This window comes from Micropterus dolomieu, linkage group LG07 (assembly GCF_021292245.1).
Source record: "Micropterus dolomieu isolate WLL.071019.BEF.003 ecotype Adirondacks linkage group LG07, ASM2129224v1, whole genome shotgun sequence".
Classification (NCBI taxonomy): domain Eukaryota; kingdom Metazoa; phylum Chordata; class Actinopteri; order Centrarchiformes; family Centrarchidae; genus Micropterus; species Micropterus dolomieu.
Window position 1 is genome coordinate 19,293,706 of NC_060156.1, and position 17,955 is coordinate 19,311,660.

At 42.5% G+C, this 17,955-nt stretch overlaps 1 protein-coding gene across 3 annotated transcripts in view; it reads left to right on the forward strand.

Moving 5' to 3' along the window:
* Positions 1-15,786: 15,786 nt before the first annotated feature.
* Positions 15,787-17,955, forward strand: part of klf12b (Kruppel-like factor 12b) — a 40,585-nt gene continuing 38,416 nt past the window's right edge. The window contains exon 1 of one of the 3 annotated variants that reach the window (XM_046053892.1): positions 15,787-15,927. In XM_046053892.1, coding sequence (XP_045909848.1) covers positions 15,834-15,927 — 94 coding nt within the window. In that variant the 5' untranslated portion in view covers positions 15,787-15,833. Of the gene's footprint in view, positions 15,928-15,971; positions 16,225-16,348; positions 16,436-17,955 lie in introns of those variants that run through there. The other 2 variants (XM_046053894.1, XM_046053893.1) reach the window with 2 other exon arrangements.

Sequence of the window (17,955 nt, forward strand, 5' to 3'; positions counted from 1 at the left end):
TCATTAGTTTGTGGGCTAAAAAGGATCACAGACACATTAATAGTGGATTTCCATTCATCAAAATGATTCATACAAGAAAACCTTTTCTAGATAGCACAGCAGTTGGTATTGCTATTTGACATTATGCAGCTGAAAGTGTATAAAATGAACCAAACTTGAGTTATAATAGAGCATGATTCCTGTTGTATGCAGTTACAGTCCAAAAGCACAAGCGAGTTGTTTTTTGTATTTTTAGGTTAAGGGTAACCGCACAGCATGTCTGCATGTACAGTATATGTGCATGTGTTTCTTTGAATGTGGAGGAAGGCTCAGAAAACTAACACTTCTGGAATGCCCCCTGCAAAGTGAGGACTTCAGGGTTGGACGTGTGTTTATGGGAGTGTTTTGGCAGGAAGAGGCAGGGACCCAGTCCAGAATAACGGAACAACAGTGGAATGTGGTACAGCGGGGAATATCCTGAGTCAAACACAAGGCAGTCCTGGGGTCTGAGGAGGAGCACTTTGTGGCAAGACTTTTATAAACTGCATTTTTATATAAAGATAGATGACACCCAGCACACCATTCTCTTGTACGGCTGACAACGCAACATGGATGCCTGCAATCGGTTTTCATTTGACTTTTTTCATTTCACACCACAACTAAATTAGAAGACCATGTCCCATGGAATATCTTTCAAACCTGTGACTCATTCACTGAAAATCTCTATCCAAATGTGAGAGCCTCAACTGTGGCGGTGTTGAAGTCACAGTGAATATGAAGTGTTAGTATTTCTCTCCAGGCTGTGCATTAGGCCGGATGCCACGCACCTTCGCCCACATGCCTCCCACGACCCAGCGCCCGTATATAGAGGGCAGAATCTGAGCCCAAGCTGCAAGCAGGCAGATAAAGACAATCTCATTGATGTAGGAGCAGCTCACTGGTAAAAAGAGACATCTCTGACACAACCCTACTTGTGTTACCCTTGCTACAGAATCAGATTAACTACCGCAAAAATATTGTGCTAAGGCTTGAAGGCGTAGAGTCAGCTTTTACATACATATCAAGCAGCAATGGTGTATCGGTATATATGAATATGTGTGTGTACATGGCCATAAACCTGGTGGAAAAACCTTTAACTGAAACACTGACAAGCACCTCAATCCATCAACTCCTTCAGGAACCATGTCTATGCTTGTAATGACACAAATATGCACTGTGGAGCCTGTGAATGGCATGTTCCACCCACAATGCAGTCCACAAACTACATGTCTTAATACTTTATGGTCTTTCTTTTCTCATGTGAAAACATAAGAATTTACAAGGAAAGTTCAAATGTAAACCTAGGCATCTCTTTTGGAAATTTAAGGAGCGTTTTTACCTGGTTTGCTTAGTCATGTTTTTACAGTGTCTCTGTAATTCACACAATCAGCTCTACATTACCACCCAAAAGATGTTTGACAAACACCACCACAATTCCTATCTCTTACGCCAAACCTAACCAGAGAAGTATTCCACCTGCTTTGTCTGTTTTTAATCATTATGAATAACATTTGTGGTGTGATGAGCAACTGTTTAGGGCTGGGCTGGCTTGTCTTGCTCAGTCTGCCTTTTCTCCCAACTCATATGCTTTCTCTCTTTTACTCTTTTTCTCCTCCTCTCACTCCCAGTCTGTTTCCTCTCACTCTCTTTGTCTTTGCCGTTTTCTGTTGCTCGGTCTCTGCCAGACCTCTACTTTACACTCCCCCTCCTCCCTCACCTCCTCCCTGAAACCAACTCCTTGGCAACCAGTTGCAGAGTCTTCCAGAAAGGTAGACAGCCTCTCTGTGGTGCCACAGCAACCCAATGCAACATCAGACAGTGAGGCATGCTACATTATTAACCAGAAACAGCCAAGAGGGGCTGTCAAGGACGGGATATCGTGGACATGAGGTAGAGAGTGAGATCGAGAGAGAGACAGAGAGAGAGAGAGATAATCGGGAGAGTTCTAGTCCCAAACTGCTGGTTGATGTTTCAGTATAAATTTCAGAGGGGAAACAGCACTTCCAGCTTCGATTGGACATGCATGACCATGCATATGCACGTAGTGTGAGCAGTGAAGTGTGTGTGTGTAAGAGAGAGAGAGAGAGAGAGAGAGAGAGAGAGAGAGAGAGAGAGAGAGAGAGAGAGAGAGAGAGAGAGAAAGATTTTGGAGCGGTTACATTCAGCCAAATCCACAGGGGGATCAATAAGGAACATCTGGGTCTGGGGTGGACAGGGCGGCTTTTGTTTGCAAGCAGTACATTGGCCTGACACCTCACCCAGATTCTCTTTGGGTTTCTACATGGGGGGAGGGAGGAGAAATTGCTGAGGGGTGCGATCAGGGAAGGAAAGGTGTTTGTTTTTCTGCAGGCAAAATTTCTCTGTTCCAAGGCCAAGGATATATTACCAGGGGTGCTCATACCATAGTTTCTGTGAGAAAATGGATTCTATTTTTTCCATTGTATTATAGTATTATTGTAATTTTTGTGTACTTGTACATTTTTTGATCTCCTTACTTTTTATGTATTAATATTTCTATTTATGTTCATGTGTACTGTAAGCACCAATTTATACCAAGGCAAATTCCTCGTATGTGAAAATGTACCTGGCAATAAAACTGATTCTGATTCTTTTTAGATCAATCTACTACATTTTTTGCTACTCTTTGTTTTCAACTAATATAACTGAATAAGGATCGTCAAATACGTCAAATTAATATAAAAATCATAATTTCTTCAAAATGCAAAATCTGTGGGATATCAGATGTCAAGTTGTTCGACTGATGTCCACCACACTTAACTGTATAAAGATCGTATATATGCTAACATGCTCACAGTGACAATGCTAAAATGCTGATGTTTAGCAGGTGTAATATTTACTATGTTCACAATCTAAGTTTAGAGTGTTAGCATGCTACACCTCAAACATGTACTTCCTGTGCTCTTCTTCTTCTATCTCCTTACAACTTGCTTGTCTTGATTGCACTATTTGTTAACTCTTATTGCTTCCCCTAAGTATTTTTCCCAATAATGCTATATGTGTTAATAGCTCCTACTAGTATTACTGCTGCTCCTATTAGTAAATTGTAACTCGTTGATCTCTTACTTGACTGATGCTTGTATGTTGTTCCATGTTGTAGTTGCTTTGGATAAAAGCTTCTGCCAAATGAGTAAATGTAATGTAAATGCTAACATTTGTTAATTAGTACTAAATAAAAAGTACAGCTGAAGTTGATGGGAATGCCAGTTAAAGTTAGAAAATCACCAAATGATGGCACTAGAGGAAACGTCACCAGGATTCATCCTCAGAGGACCATGAACACCATAATACCTTTAATGGAAATCCATCCAATAGAGATGGACTGACTGACAGATCAATATATAATAATATAATGATGAGATTTCAATAATAGACAATGGCATACGTAAAATATTACCAAGACCTTTTGTTAAACCAACCTTTTTTGGTTAAAAAAAATTATGAGTATAAAAGTTCAGTAGCTGGAGTGAGAAACAACAGTAACTATGGTGGAACAGACCAGGGGTGGATTAACCTGGTAGGGGGCTCCAGGGCAAAATTGAGCTGCAGGCCCCTATTGGCCCCCAAGTTCTTCACACTCTCAGTATATTTTATATGTATTTTGTTGCCTTTAAGCACCCAGCAGAGACTCTTTACCTTGCCACAGCTGTGGCTGTGTCTGAAATCACACACAGTTTAATATACATAGCTTACTACATCTACCCCACTTACCACCCTAATCTATGCACTATAGTGCCCTGAAAAATTCCCACAGTGGAACAAACATTTTTTACAGTACATTCTGTTAACAATCTCACAATGCAGTGCATTTTATGTAGATGCCAAAAAGACCTGTTGTGTGACTTGACTCGATTTTGAACACAACATATGTGTGTTATTTTGTGGTAATTTGATTAAACGTGTCTTTATTTAGAAATAAACAGCATATGAGCACATAAAAAATGTAATAAATATATATTCAGTTAATATATTTATTAAAACTACATTTTACTCTACACAACAGGGTGATTGGTAAAAATGCAGGAACTGCCTTAAATGTCAGCTGATATTGTGCTTTAATGCTGTTTATTCCCACACAAATTAGAAATTAGTCAAATTACTAGAACATAATTTTCAGACAGTGTATCTGGGGAAGTTGGAGCCCTAGAAGGTCTGGGACACCAGGGCAGTTGCCTACTTTACCTGGCTTATGGATATTCAAACACCAACAGAAAATGAAGAGTAAAGACATTACAGTAGAGGATATACTGTTTGAGTATCTGTAAGACACTCTGTCAGAGAATAAAAATAATTCTGTAACTGGAAAATAAGGGGATAAAGAGGTGTGAACAACACAAACAACAAATTACTTCATATGAACTTTAAGAATCTATTTACATGCTTTATTGTTGACCCCTAATCACAAATAGCTATTGTATGTTAATGCATCTTTCAGTAAAGGTCTGAATATGATTAAAATAAATTAAAAAGGATTTTTTTCTATCATATTGGCAGGAAGATTTATACAGTATCTTTGACTGTGCTGAATTACAGAGTTCCACAGAGTCACGGCGACAAAAGAGGAACATCATCTATTCTTCATCAGGTAGTGGAGTCACTGGCAGCCCACCCAACTTCATGTTCCCGGAGATGAATGTACTTTCCTCTTTCTGCTCTGCACGTTAAACAGGGGGAAATACACAATTGTTGAAATGAAGAGACAGGCAGAGAGAGCACAAATAAAGGCAGGCGAGGACTGAAATGGAAAAAAGTGGAGGAGATGAGAGAGGCTGGAGTGGAGAGAGAGGGGAAAACTAAAAAACAGAGAAACAGAGTTGGAGGGTGGTTTACTCAGAGAGAGATGGGGGAGTGAGAGGAGGAGAGGTAATGAGGCCAGTGACTGGCTTTACACCTCGTCTCTGTGGAAACTAATTGGGAGAGAGCTGGAGGGCACTAATTTGAGCACTCTGCTGGGTAAATGTAGTGCAACGAACTATGAAGGGTAAATCAATGTACTACCTCTCCCTATACCTCGTTTTCTCTCTTTCACTACCTCATACCCCTCCACCGCCCACCCCCATGATTGTTTCCTAATAAAAATTCCATTGACTTCAACCATGCTTGTGGGCATAAAGGTATCGACCTGGGTAGACATCATGCGTGCTGATGAGGTACAGCTCACCAGAGAGGAGTTGTGCTAGTTAGCCTCCAAAACAAATACTGAATCATCAGGACTCGTGATCTCTGTTCATGTGGCATTGTGCCTACTGAGCTCAGCCTTACTGTACACACTGTAAGGTTGTAGTACTGTGTGATCATCAAATATATTTCCCATCAGTCTGGAGATACGTTTTCTTCCCAGAGTGGCTGAGTATCAGAGATATGTAATGATCGAAATGCAGCAATGCTTACTTGGAAAGTATTATGTACAGCATGTGTGTGTTCTCTCACTGGGCAGTATGCTGTCTGATGGAAGAAATGGAAACAGAATGTATAGTTAACCCCTGTAGTAAGCCCAAGGGTGAGTGAACAAGGAGCTAGAATTTGGGAGGTCTTAAGGGGAATTATCCTCACCCTCAGGCTCGGGAATATAGCAGGCTTTTCAACCTCACACAAGAGAGGAGCTCTGCTCTCGTCGACATACACAGTGAGATTCAACAATGCTGAAAGAAAGAAGGGAAACAAAGACTGAGCCATGTACTTTAATAGAAGGAGAAGTTTCAGTGCTTGGTTAGTAATCAGGGTGGTTGCGATTTGAAGTGCATGTATACAATGTATGGTTTGTAGGTTTATTTTTTCAGTTTCTTAGAAACATGAAATGAAAAGGGCAAAAAAAGTTGTTGCCTGGGAGCAAGAATGTGCTACACTGAGTGAGTATGTGTGTTTGCCTAACTCCACCTTTCATTGGGGTACTTGGAGGATGCTGATCTGCTCTGTTCAGCGCCATCTGCCCCCCTCTCTCTGCGACTGTGCCTTGCAGCTCGGCCCCCTGGGAAATAGCTGTGGATAAGTTATTCAATTAGAGGGGCATTATTGGCCCGCTCTCTCGGAGGACAGAGCTGATGATGCTGTGATTATACCGCTCTGCATTCCTCTACGGCTCAGCACCTCCCATCTGTGTGTGCGCACACTTGCGTGTGTGTGTGTGCTTAAACTTCAACACTTACACACTTTTGCAGCATGAGCGTGTGTTTCTGGATGTATGTGTGTTACTGCAAATCAACAAATAATGTTTGTAGGGTGAATGGATGTGGAGAGGAGGTGGGGGTTAAAAATCGGGATCAGAGATACTTGGGTGATTTCAAATGAGCCCATGGAAGTTTTGTTGAAATAAACACTCACACAACAGATATGGGCTGACCACACGTTGTCTTGGAGAGAGTGCAGACGTGCCCCTTGTGAGTGATCAATCAGTGTAAGATGAAGAGTCTCAACAACTCCCACTGGCTTTCAATTACCAGTTCATTCTCAACACTTTATTGCTGAAAACATCTAAGTGAAAGCATCATGTCATCATGATTTCCTGATAACAGTGAGCAGTCATTACCACTTGACCATGAGTTTTTCAGATTCAAATTGGAGGAATTTATTTTGTTACCAAAATTCTGGTCAGAACAAGAAGCAACACTGCTTGAGATATAGAAATGGAAGGGGATACATCTCAGCAGGCCAGCACAGAGGCCCACACACCCAAATCCAAACACATTCCCTCTCTGTGGACCAGTGAGGTGGTCTTTAAAGTGCTGCCATGATGGGTCTGCCCTATCTGCCCATTGCAGACCCACAGATGCCCTCCCAGGGGGACAGGCTAGAGGGGAGCAGGGCAGCGGGCCTGGAGCCTCATCTGCTCTGCCCAGAATACAAATAGGTCAGTTTGTGGTGGTGGTGGTGGTGGTGGTGGGGGGGGGTGCAGGGAAGGACACACACACTCACACACTGACCATGAACAAGAAGGGGTCTTGCCAGCTGAATTCCTCCATTGGCCATGATGGGAAGAGCCATCTGGTATCAATGTGGGGAAGTCAAGCAAGCTTGTAAGAGCACACACCCCCAGACAGCAGACATGATTTTGAATCTCTAAGACATTCAAGGGGCTGCACCTGAACATCAGGTCAGTCACCTCTCATTCAGAGTGTCAAATGCAAAAATCACCTCCCAATAGTGAGACACTGTCACCTTTTTACACCATTCAACTTAGACACGCTGAGCATGGAGCTGTCTGTTGCTTGAGTAATGCAAACGCCATGTCCGCTTGATGACAACATCCTGCTAATAATGAAATGCATATATTTCTGCATTTTCCTTGTCTGTATTAATTATTCATGAACCATCTTCTTATTAAAACCATAAAACATTCTAACTTTAAGAAAATTTTAAAGAGAGAGCATTCATTGAAAGTTTCTTGCAATTTTACATATTATAAAGGACCAAACTAGACTGTGTCCAGCCAATTCATTTTCAATACCATTATACTGTATTTCATGTTAGATGATTTTTCAACAAGAAAACCCTCTGAGACAGAAACCTGGAACCTTTTACTAGACTCCTAAACCCCTCAGATTCCAAACACACCTGGTCAATGTTTAATACATATTTTGACCCTGCTTTTATGACTGCAGTTTAATTTAATTTTTGCAGCACTGTGCTCAATCTTTCACATTTCTCCTGTTTTGGAAATTCCTGGAAATAAGAAAAACTTTAGCTGAAGTAAAAATAGACATTGTTTGGCTGTGATGTAATCCCGTGGCTGTATTCCTAACGTTTTTTCCCCCTGCTGCTGGTGCAGGCTCAACATATCGCTGAAAAGGGAAACTGATTTATTTTGGCTTAATATCAAACCCTGGCCTGATGAGGGAAGGCTTGCACAAAGTAAATCAAGTAGAAAATAAGCAGGGTTGAATTATTTTCAAAAGCCAGCATGCTATTAAGGCAGAGCAGGCCCGTGGCAGCAGCTCATGAAAAGAAAACATTTCTGGGTTTTCCATCATACAATATCTTGTTCTTAATATTAGCACCTATTTGTAGATACATGAACTTTTAGAAGGACACCAAGAGCTTTACATCAGCCTGCTGCAGAAGTGCACAGAAACATATGTGCTATAAAAAAAGACCCGTGCTGTACACCATATCTGCCAGCGGCAATGTTTGAGCAAATGAGAGTTGAAGAGGTCTGAATAAGCACTACTGTTCATGTACTTTGTGCTGATGTTACAGACACTAAAACTACAAGTTACAGAGATGGATCTGGAAAATAACCTTCAAAATCACATTAACAGTGAGCTTGGAAGAAGGAATTGATTTATCTCCCAAACATTCACATCCACTCACTGAGAAGCAGAAATTGAAATTATTACGACTTGAGCCTTCCCTCCTGCACTTGCATTAGCGAGATAAGTTCTGTACCATGGCTCACAAATATCTCAAGCATCCTTGTCTCCACCCACCACAGTCTTATGTCTGGAAAAAAATCATTTGTTGTGCAGCAATCTGTGTCTTTTTGATTAACACCCCCATTCTACTTCCTTGGCGTGCCCCCGCCTCACCTCTCTTTCTTCCTCCTTCTCCCTCTACGCACATCCATCTCTATGATTATTTAAACGGGTGCCAGAAAAACACTGTGACCCGTCTAATTTGGGCTGTGTGAGAGAGGAGAGAGGGGCCCTGCGATTTTCCACACTCCTTTTTACCGAGCGGGGAAGTGACGGGTGAGAGAGAAGCTGTTGCCATGGCTACCTGCTGGCAGCTTCTGTCCTTGTGTTTGGAGAGCACTGGCTGTTCCCTCTCTACCCAACGCCTGGGAGGGAGTGGCGGGAGGTGAGGGAGAAGGAGGTGAAGGGAGGATGGAGTTGAGGGGGGAGAGTCTGGGAGGGGTCGAGCTGCCAAAGGGGAACAACACGAGGTCTCGCCGCCACAAAACCAAAGGGCTGCTGGCTGGGAAAAGAGCAACAAAAGTGCCACACAGAGGGGTCTAGTGGCTGATCAGCCCCTGCTACACACACACACACACACACTAGTGTTCATGACAGGCTTGACAGCAGTGGGGGGATGTGGAGGAGTGGCAGCCGATAATTGCTTCAGTGCTGCCATACAATTCAGGTGTCTCCATTGCCATGTAAGGAGACTTATCTCTCAGCCACTGCTCACTGTCTCTTCTGGTGGAGTAAACCAGAACATCGATGTTCTCATCATCACACATTTACAGGTTTGGTCGACTGATGCCATGGCGAACCTTCCCAAATAGGTGTCAAGGTGTTGCATTTTGCACTTGGTGGTTTCATTGATGCCTGTTTTTTTCAATACAGTACAGCCTTTTCATGGTATTCCTTGCAGCCCTTCTTGTGTGTACATACGTGACTCAGGTATTTCAGAATGGCTTCAGTGTCGCATGCTCCACCCTAGGTCTAGCCACCCAGTAAGATGATCCAGGTAATGGATAGCTCTGGAATGGACATAATACGGAGCCAGCAGGTTTAAAACACACAGGTCCTCCTTGTTACTTTCCAAGCTACCTTTTCATCCTCTAAAGCCCAGGAGCTATAGATACTTTATCAGCTAATCCAAACTATTTCCATCTCTTTCTACCTTTTCTTTTATCTTATTTTCATATTAAAAATTGTGGGAGGCTTGCTACAGGCACCCCTTTCCTTGAATTTGTCCCTATTTCTATCAGCGTTTGCCTGTTTGCAACTTTATTATGTGTCTCTGTATTGGTGTTAAAGTTCATTCTAGGAGTGTGTGTGTGTGTGTGTGTGTGTGCAAGAGCTTTGCTGTTGCTATTGGACACAGCGTACTGAGGCCCTGGTGGTCACGCTGAAGCGTCCCCCCTCCCTGTCCCCGCTACTCTTCCCCCCCCCAGCCCCCCACCGGCAGGAGGCTGACCTTGGCAGGGCCTGACAGAGAGCTGGCCTGGAGGGGGATCCACCGAGCTCCACGCCAGCCCACTGAGCCAACCCACTCAGTCTGTGCAGGTGTACTGACGCCTGGACAAACACACGCAACCACATGCATGCATAGCCACTAGACGAGGGGAGCAAGCAGATGTCCTAACACTCCATTTTTCTGAGTTACCTTTCTTTTGAATTTCTCATGGTCAGTCTCTTTTTATCTCCATTTTAATTGTTTGTCATTGCTGGTCCTTTTATTGGTCACAATCTTATTTGTATTCTTGCCTTCTATTGTAGGCTACCTTCAGCCCCGTCTTCATTTATTGCAGTGGTACATAGCGGAAAGTAATAAGCCATAGATAAGTGGCTGTAATGTGTTACATTTCAATAGCGTGTTTTATTTTAAGCACAAAATCCTTTCAGATATTTCTGTCTGGCTTTTTGTCAGTTTAATGAACCAGCCAATGTCACAGACCATTCAGTGGTACATACTTGGCATGCTTACTCTGTAAGTTGATGACAGATGCACATGACTAACTTGATGTATAAATGCATGTAAGAATCAATAATTTACTTCTTATAGCGCTCTTCACCAGTGTTCATTATTATAAAATCCATGTAGCAGAATTTTGCATGACTTAGATCCACTGCATCCACTTCCATATCCAAACCGTCAGTTGTCATTATTGACTGTGGAAATTCATTAGTCTGTTGAGACAAATCAGCAAAATTTCATTGAATTACTTTGAAGTCGTGAAGGCGTTGCATCATATGAGAAGTGGCCCGTCTGAATCAGCTGCAGCACTGGAGAAAACACAGTTTCCATACTGTATATATAAATACTATAAAAGGAAGAAGGCAATCCTTCTTCCAATGACTTTTATCATTCATCAGGCATTTCCTGTTAATTGTACAGTGAAGACATTAAGTTATTAATTACTAAGTAAGGTCATGCAAATCTGTATCAAACAGGAATACTGTGTAGGTACAGTACATAAGATACTATAACAGGAGAAAACAATCTAGACTATTTACATAGGAATAAAGAATTAAAATGCAACTAACAAATAAAAAGACATATTCTGATGCAAACCCCCAAAACAAGCACGTACCATTTGAAGTCTTCGGCTTGTGTCCCCTCCACTCAAAAATATGCTTTTCTTCATGTTACTGCACTTGAATACTTGACCTTTGCTGTGCAGAGATTGGCATTAGAAGGCGTCATCACCTATGCCGTCGCCTGACGTGCACCTCCTCAAAAATGTAACTAAACGTCGAGTCGACGCGGACCATAAGCTCTGTGATTGGTCGGCTGGGTAGCCTTGCAATGCCTCCGAGCCGACCAGAAGTACCCCGTGCTTTGAAGTAACATTTACTAGCGGCCAAAACGGCGGCTGTAACACAGTGAATCAATATATTTGACCGTCGCAACCCGAGCAAAATGACTTGTTTCGCTATCACAATGTGATCCATTTGGTCGGTAACATTTGAAAAGGCTACACCAGCTGCACGTTTACAATTTTACCCCCATTTATGTTAGCGGAGCGCTAAACCGGAAGTTAGCCTGCTCGGCCGGCAAAAGTCTACACAGTGGACGCTGTAGCGCTACTGCTGACTAGCGTTTGGGGGTGTAATTGCAGAATAACGGACAGACCTACCCACAAGTATAAATGCATTGCTACATGCGTAGCCTATGTAGGCTACGCATGTAGACCCTATGCAGGAGTATAAATGGGCCTTAAGAGTCATGACAGGCATCATTCCCCAAAGTTTTGTCAAAAGATGGAAGATGTGACAGGTGGGCAGACAGACAAATATATGTCTGGCCCAATCCATTGTAATTCTCAGATTTCATTCTGGAGGAAAAAGAAAAAACCTTGACTTGTGAAGCTGAGAGCAAGCACTTCTCATTTTGTGTATGCGGCCCTATTGTGTTGAGCATTCACAGTGGGAACCGAGTGGGACTGCAAGGAAAAAAGAGAAGCTCCAGAGGTGAGCACTTTATTGCCTAGAAACCAGGCAGTACAAATATATATTCTTGTCCATCCTATTATTAAGGTTTCTCACAACCAAGTTTTGTATTTTATTTTATTTTTTCATGTCCAATTTTATTACTCTTTCATTATTGTATTCAATACGTATGCAAAATATTTGGGCAATGAGCTTCTTCAAAAGGGACAGGAAAGACATGCAAAATGTGTTTTTAGTGCAAACTTATTGATTATAGTGACATCCTCCAACTCAACCACTGATAAGAGGACGTCCTCCTTATTTTTTTCCCCCTTGTCTGGCATTTTCTGTTCTTTCAGTCCCGAGACTAAAGTTCAGCCAGAAACAACAGGAAGGGAGCATCACATCGCTCACTTCACTTGCTGCTTTTCACGACACACACACACACACACACACACACTTTCATTTTTGCTAAACAAATGCAGGCTTCCTTTGCACAGTAAGAATACTCGCCCCCTCAGTGTAGAATATTTGTAGTGTGTGACTAAATGATGAATGGTGTTACAATAATTTGATGAGATTGGGTCAGATGATGCAAGGGAGACGTGTGTAATGATAATGCTCTTCTTGGTGTCTTACAGCTTATTATGCCGCTCCGCAAATGATTCCCCCAGACACCCACGCCGTCTTTGAACTGCTCCCACCCCAGGGTGACACAGTAGCAACCTATCTGGAGTTGGCATAGCCTTCTGAGAGGTGCTTGTGTCTCAGGTCTTTAATAAGCCCTGCTGTTAGCACCATGATGAAGCTGTGAGCTCTGACAAGAGCACCTGGTCCGTTTCAGATACGTCCCTTCCCATGCCTGCTCCATCCCTTCTATGACCCCTCCCCCACGTCCCTCACACCATCTCCCATCATGCTCTCTCATTCTTCCTCCTCTTCATATTCTCCTCAACAGATCTCTGCAGCTCCCTCCCCTCTTTTCTATCCATACTCCTCCTTCTTCCACCTCCCTCGAAGCGCCTGTTTGCGCTCCGCTCTCCCTGCCTTTCTTCAACACATGCCAGGACTCCTGGGGCACCAGTTACACAGTGAGGATTTCATTTGAAAGAGCTCCTCAGGACATCATTATAAGGATCATCACCGGGCCTTATGGCTGATGTTACATTAGTGTTCCATCACACACAGAGCCTTCAAAGCGCCTATTAACAAGCCAGCCCTCTCATCACGCAAATCAGAATTTTTTATCTGAGATTGGTAATGTCTTGTTAATCTGTAATTGACCAGTGATCATGTATCACTGTACTGGAGACCATGGAGATGAATAGCCGTATGTCTGTAATTTGAAGTAGCAGGTATGTCAGACTATGCTGAGGAGAGACTGACAGTGGATGAAGTTTGATAGCGTTTTGCAACCAAAACAACACGCTACTTTGGCTTAACTTGCAACAATGTGTGCACACTTCATATTCTCACAGTTGCATGTCACCTTCTGTTAGTCAGCAGTATATCACATTATTGAGTTTACTTCGCTTTACACAAATATACGGGCTTATGTCACATTATTTATTTTGCTTGCAACAGTTCCTCTTACATCTGCTCATTTCTAAGAAAAATCAGTTTGAGTGTCATCTTGTGGTGAAAGGATTTGTGTACTGACCATTCCAGTACTTTTATCTAAAAGAAAAAAAAAATCTGTGTAGCAGCGTGTTCAACAGCAGTTCAATTTTGTTCAAGTCTAGCTCTGTTTGGGTTTTTTTCTTTTTTCACTCTAAGAGCTGTTGTTACTGTGTGATTGGTTGGTAGGTGGCTGGGTATTGCAGTAGGTGTCATGGACACCGAAAAGCTTTTTTGGAGGTCTACTGAGGACTGAAGTTGTGTAACACACCATCTCATATTTCAACCCTATTAAAAAAAATAGGGATCTTCATCATCTTTAGATAATGATATCCAAAAGCAATTGCCCATCATAAAACTCTAGATGCACTTATTAAAACTCTTTATCACAATGCTTAAATAAACACCTTTAAAGCAATATTAAACCACCCTTCTATAGCTGGTTTTGTAGTCTGCAATTATACGCCATTAGAATTTACACCCCAGCCAGATCATTCCTCCTCTCCATTATTCTGTCCATCCATTCATCCATTTATTCAACCAACCCCTCTTCCCATTGGACACCTAGAGTCCCTATCCAGGCAGCCACAAAATACACTTCTTAATTCACCCGCATACAATCACCCAACCATCCCTCTAGCCAGCCTATCCAACCTTATTAATCTCGTCCTTTCGTTCCAACCTCTCGTCTCCACCCAACAATTTTATCCTCTATTCATTGCAAACAGAAGACATACAGTATCTGAAGTGAAACAGATTGAATATTAAGTGAGTAGCAGTTGGACCAGGCGCACTGTACTGCTGTAAATCGTCATTTCCCCCCTCTCTGTCTCTCTCTCTCTATATCGTCTCTGGCTCTCTCAATCATGCTTCCATGCTTCTCATGATAAAGAGTGATATGGGCTCCATCAGCCATGCAGATGAGTCCTGCTTCCTTTACCTTAATTAGAGCTCCCAGGGGACTGGCTGTGGGCACTGAGCAGCATCGGCATCAGCCTTTCATACCACAGAGATACTTTTCATCAGAACGAAGAACACCAGGATTAAAACTGACATGGGTAGAGTGGCTCAGGCACTTTATAGAAGAGAATTTAAAAGCAGTCATTATGGGGATATGCTCTTGCACGTTATTCAAGGCTGGTCACTTAAACAGCAGGCAGAAATGGGTCATTTAAGTGTAGGAACAGTAACTAAACGCTAAATGGAAAGGAGTGAAATAGTAGCTTTTCGTACAAACCTATACATTCATCCATATCCATATCTAGTGAAAATTCTGGAGTTTAGTGCGTTAGAGCTGAAACAGTTAGTTGATTTGTGTGCCCAAAACTGCCCAAAATCCACTGGTTCCAGCTTCTCAAACGTGAAACGTGTTTGTTGCTTTTCGTAGACCTCTATAAAAGTAAATTGATTGTGTGGGGTTTTGGACTGTGATCGAACAAAATAAGCAAATTGAATAAACCAACTTTGATGGACTATTTTCAAGAGTAAATGATTAACCATTTAGCCTAATTAAGAAAATAACTGATATTAATAATGAAGTAAATACTATTAATCGATAATAGGTTGGTTTCCACCTTAATATATGTGTATATATAGATTATTTAATGTTTTCCGTTAATATTGGTCAAATAGATTTGATCAACATGATCAACATTAACTGAATATTAATGTTAATGTGATGTTTGGAAACACATGGTGCAAAATTATGTTTCATAGACTAATCAAAATCTTTTATATTGGTGAAGACTTAGGGCCGCAGCTAACTATTACTCTCATTATCAATTAATGAGTCAATTATTTTCTCAATTATTGGATTAATGGATTGAGAAACTTTTTCAGTAAATTGCTTTTAAAAAGTATAATATGACATGGCAAAGCAGCGAATCCTCACATTTAAGAAGCTGGAACCATCACATTTTGTAGGTTTTTTTTGCTTGAGACATTACTTAGATTATGGATGGATGGATTAATCAACTAATCATTTCAGCTTTAATGAAAATAAATTATTTTTATAAAATGTTTTCATTAAAAATATTTCAAACAATTTAAGTACATTTATAGTAACAATCAAATGCAAACATTCGCTTTATTATGTGTCTACTCCTCAGTAAAGAAAAATAAACAATTATCTCAAAAGACTATGACAGGATAAAACTAATGTATGGTTGTAAATCAGACACAATGAACTGTTTCCCCCTCTTCACGTGTACCTTCCTCTCCGTCCCCTTTAAACGGGGAGGTGCTCCGGTGCTCACCCTCAGCCCGGGGCTCTCCGCTGCGCTCCGGGAGGGGTAGTGAGGGAGTTCGGGCTGGCTGAGAGCGGACGCGTCGGAAACCTCCCCGGAGGGGCCCCGTGTAATTCGATGCATGCTGTTAAAGCTTAGAGTATATTGTCTTCCCTTTGCTTATGAAGCCTCCACCCACCGGCCCACCCTACATTTAGCGGATCATGTGACTCGGGGTAAGTCATTTGCAAGTACAACAGTTCTCTGTGCGCTCCCATTCATTTCCTGAGAACTGCCTGAGCCGAGCAGCTGAGAGGCAGAAGGGGAGGGAGCTGCTCACTCACATACACTCTCACTCACACACACACACACACACACACACACACACACACACCACACACTTTTTCACACACACATACATACGCGCAGAGTGAGAGGAGAGGAGAGGAGAGGGAGAGGAGGAGAGGAGACAGAGAGGACTGTAGAAAGGAAAACAGTCTCCTAGTCTCCACGGCTCTGCAGCTTCTGACAAGGTCTGTGCATTTTTTTCGTCCTGTTCCTCTGCTGGCTGCTGCTGTGTGCTTCATTTGTCACGTTGCTGGGCTTTGTGCTTGTGTTCAGTGCGTCTCGTTCAGCTGTCATTTCTCTGTCAAAGCAGATGACAGCTCAGATCACCTATGGCATTGTGTTTGGTGTCTGTCAGCGAGGGAAAACAAGAGACCCTGCATGGTGCTGACTGGACATGTAAGACCTATTCCCAATGTAAATTCATAAGCTGTCATGACAACAAGAAAAAAAAAAGTGATTATACACTAAATGGCCATGGGCATGAGCAGCATCCCGACTTTACTGTGCCGGCACCAGTTGTGATATCTTTTGTGTCTCACTTATTTACCTCTAAAGCCACGTCAAAACACATCATCTTTGCAGTGTAGCAATGTTGTAGAATACTACTGACTGAATGTCTTGGTGGGGAATATAAGAAGAAGTGAAATGAGACAGCACCGCACCAAACTCTCTCTCAGCACTTCTCACTGGGAAAAAAGTTTGCTGTTTGTCAGAGTTTTGTGCATGCCTTAAAAGAGTTGTGTGAGTGTGTGTGGGTGTGCATTTGCGTGAAGCATTGTGGTGTGTGTGTGTATGTGAGACTGACAGGCTTGTTTGCCTACCATTGCCTACTGTAGCAGCTTAGAGACAGAGAAACGAGGCTGTTAGCAACGGGTTAAACATTAGGAGGCTCGGGTAGCGGAGGAAGGACACTGGGGGTGTGTGTGTGTGTGTGTGTGTGTGTGTGTGGGAGTGTTGCAGGGGTGGTGTCTTGGATGTCATCGGCAGCGCTCTCACTTCCAGGGTAATAGTCATTGGTATTGATGGGTGGCTGTCAGAGAGGCAGAGAGCCACCAGGTTGGGGAGAGTGGCCGGGGGCTGGCCCTTGGCTGTTATTTTCAATTACAGGGGACCAGGGCAGAGCTGACAGCAAAGGCATTTGTACATCCAGCAAGGGGGAGGAGGGAGGTGAGGGGAGTGGTGGCGAGAGGAGGGGCAGGGCTGGAGCAAGAGAGAGCAGTAGGGAGGGAGAAGAGTGGGAGGGGGATGGCCTCTGCTCCTGGGTTTGATGTGGAAACTGAGCACTGACCTCTGTGACTTTAACCGCACGTTGTGGAGAGGCCCTGCCTTGCCTTTAACTGTATGACAGCAGAAGGGTATGTTTAAGTGGGGGTCTCATCCAACCACAAAATAAAATGTAAAAAAAGGAGAGGGGTTGTCTGTGTAGATGAGACCCCCTGCAGCTCACCGATGTTCAGCGAGGAAGGTTAGTGCCCATTTAAACTCACTTAAATCCATTTACAAAGAGGCCTTCTCCCTGTGCATGAATAAGAAAACTCATATTACCACACATGAAGAGAAGACTCTGTACACTGCATGAACAGAAAAGGATAATCATATTAGATCCTGCGATCGATGACCAAATCAATGAAGGTTGTTGTTAGGAGAGGGTGATATTATCTGAAAATAATCATAATTCTGCAGGGTATTTTTTCAAAAACTAAATTCATGACCAAATGATAGTTCTCTACTTATGTTAATTTCTGCATTATTGAACCCTATGTTTGTGGTGGAGGATTTGATAGTTTAGCTGCTATAAGGGGCATTCATTACTGAACGCTGAATGTTCATACTGAACTGATTATATAGAATCATTATTGTAACTTAACAAATAAGTTACTTTTAGCAGTGGAGCTCAGTTGAGAAATGCAGTATGT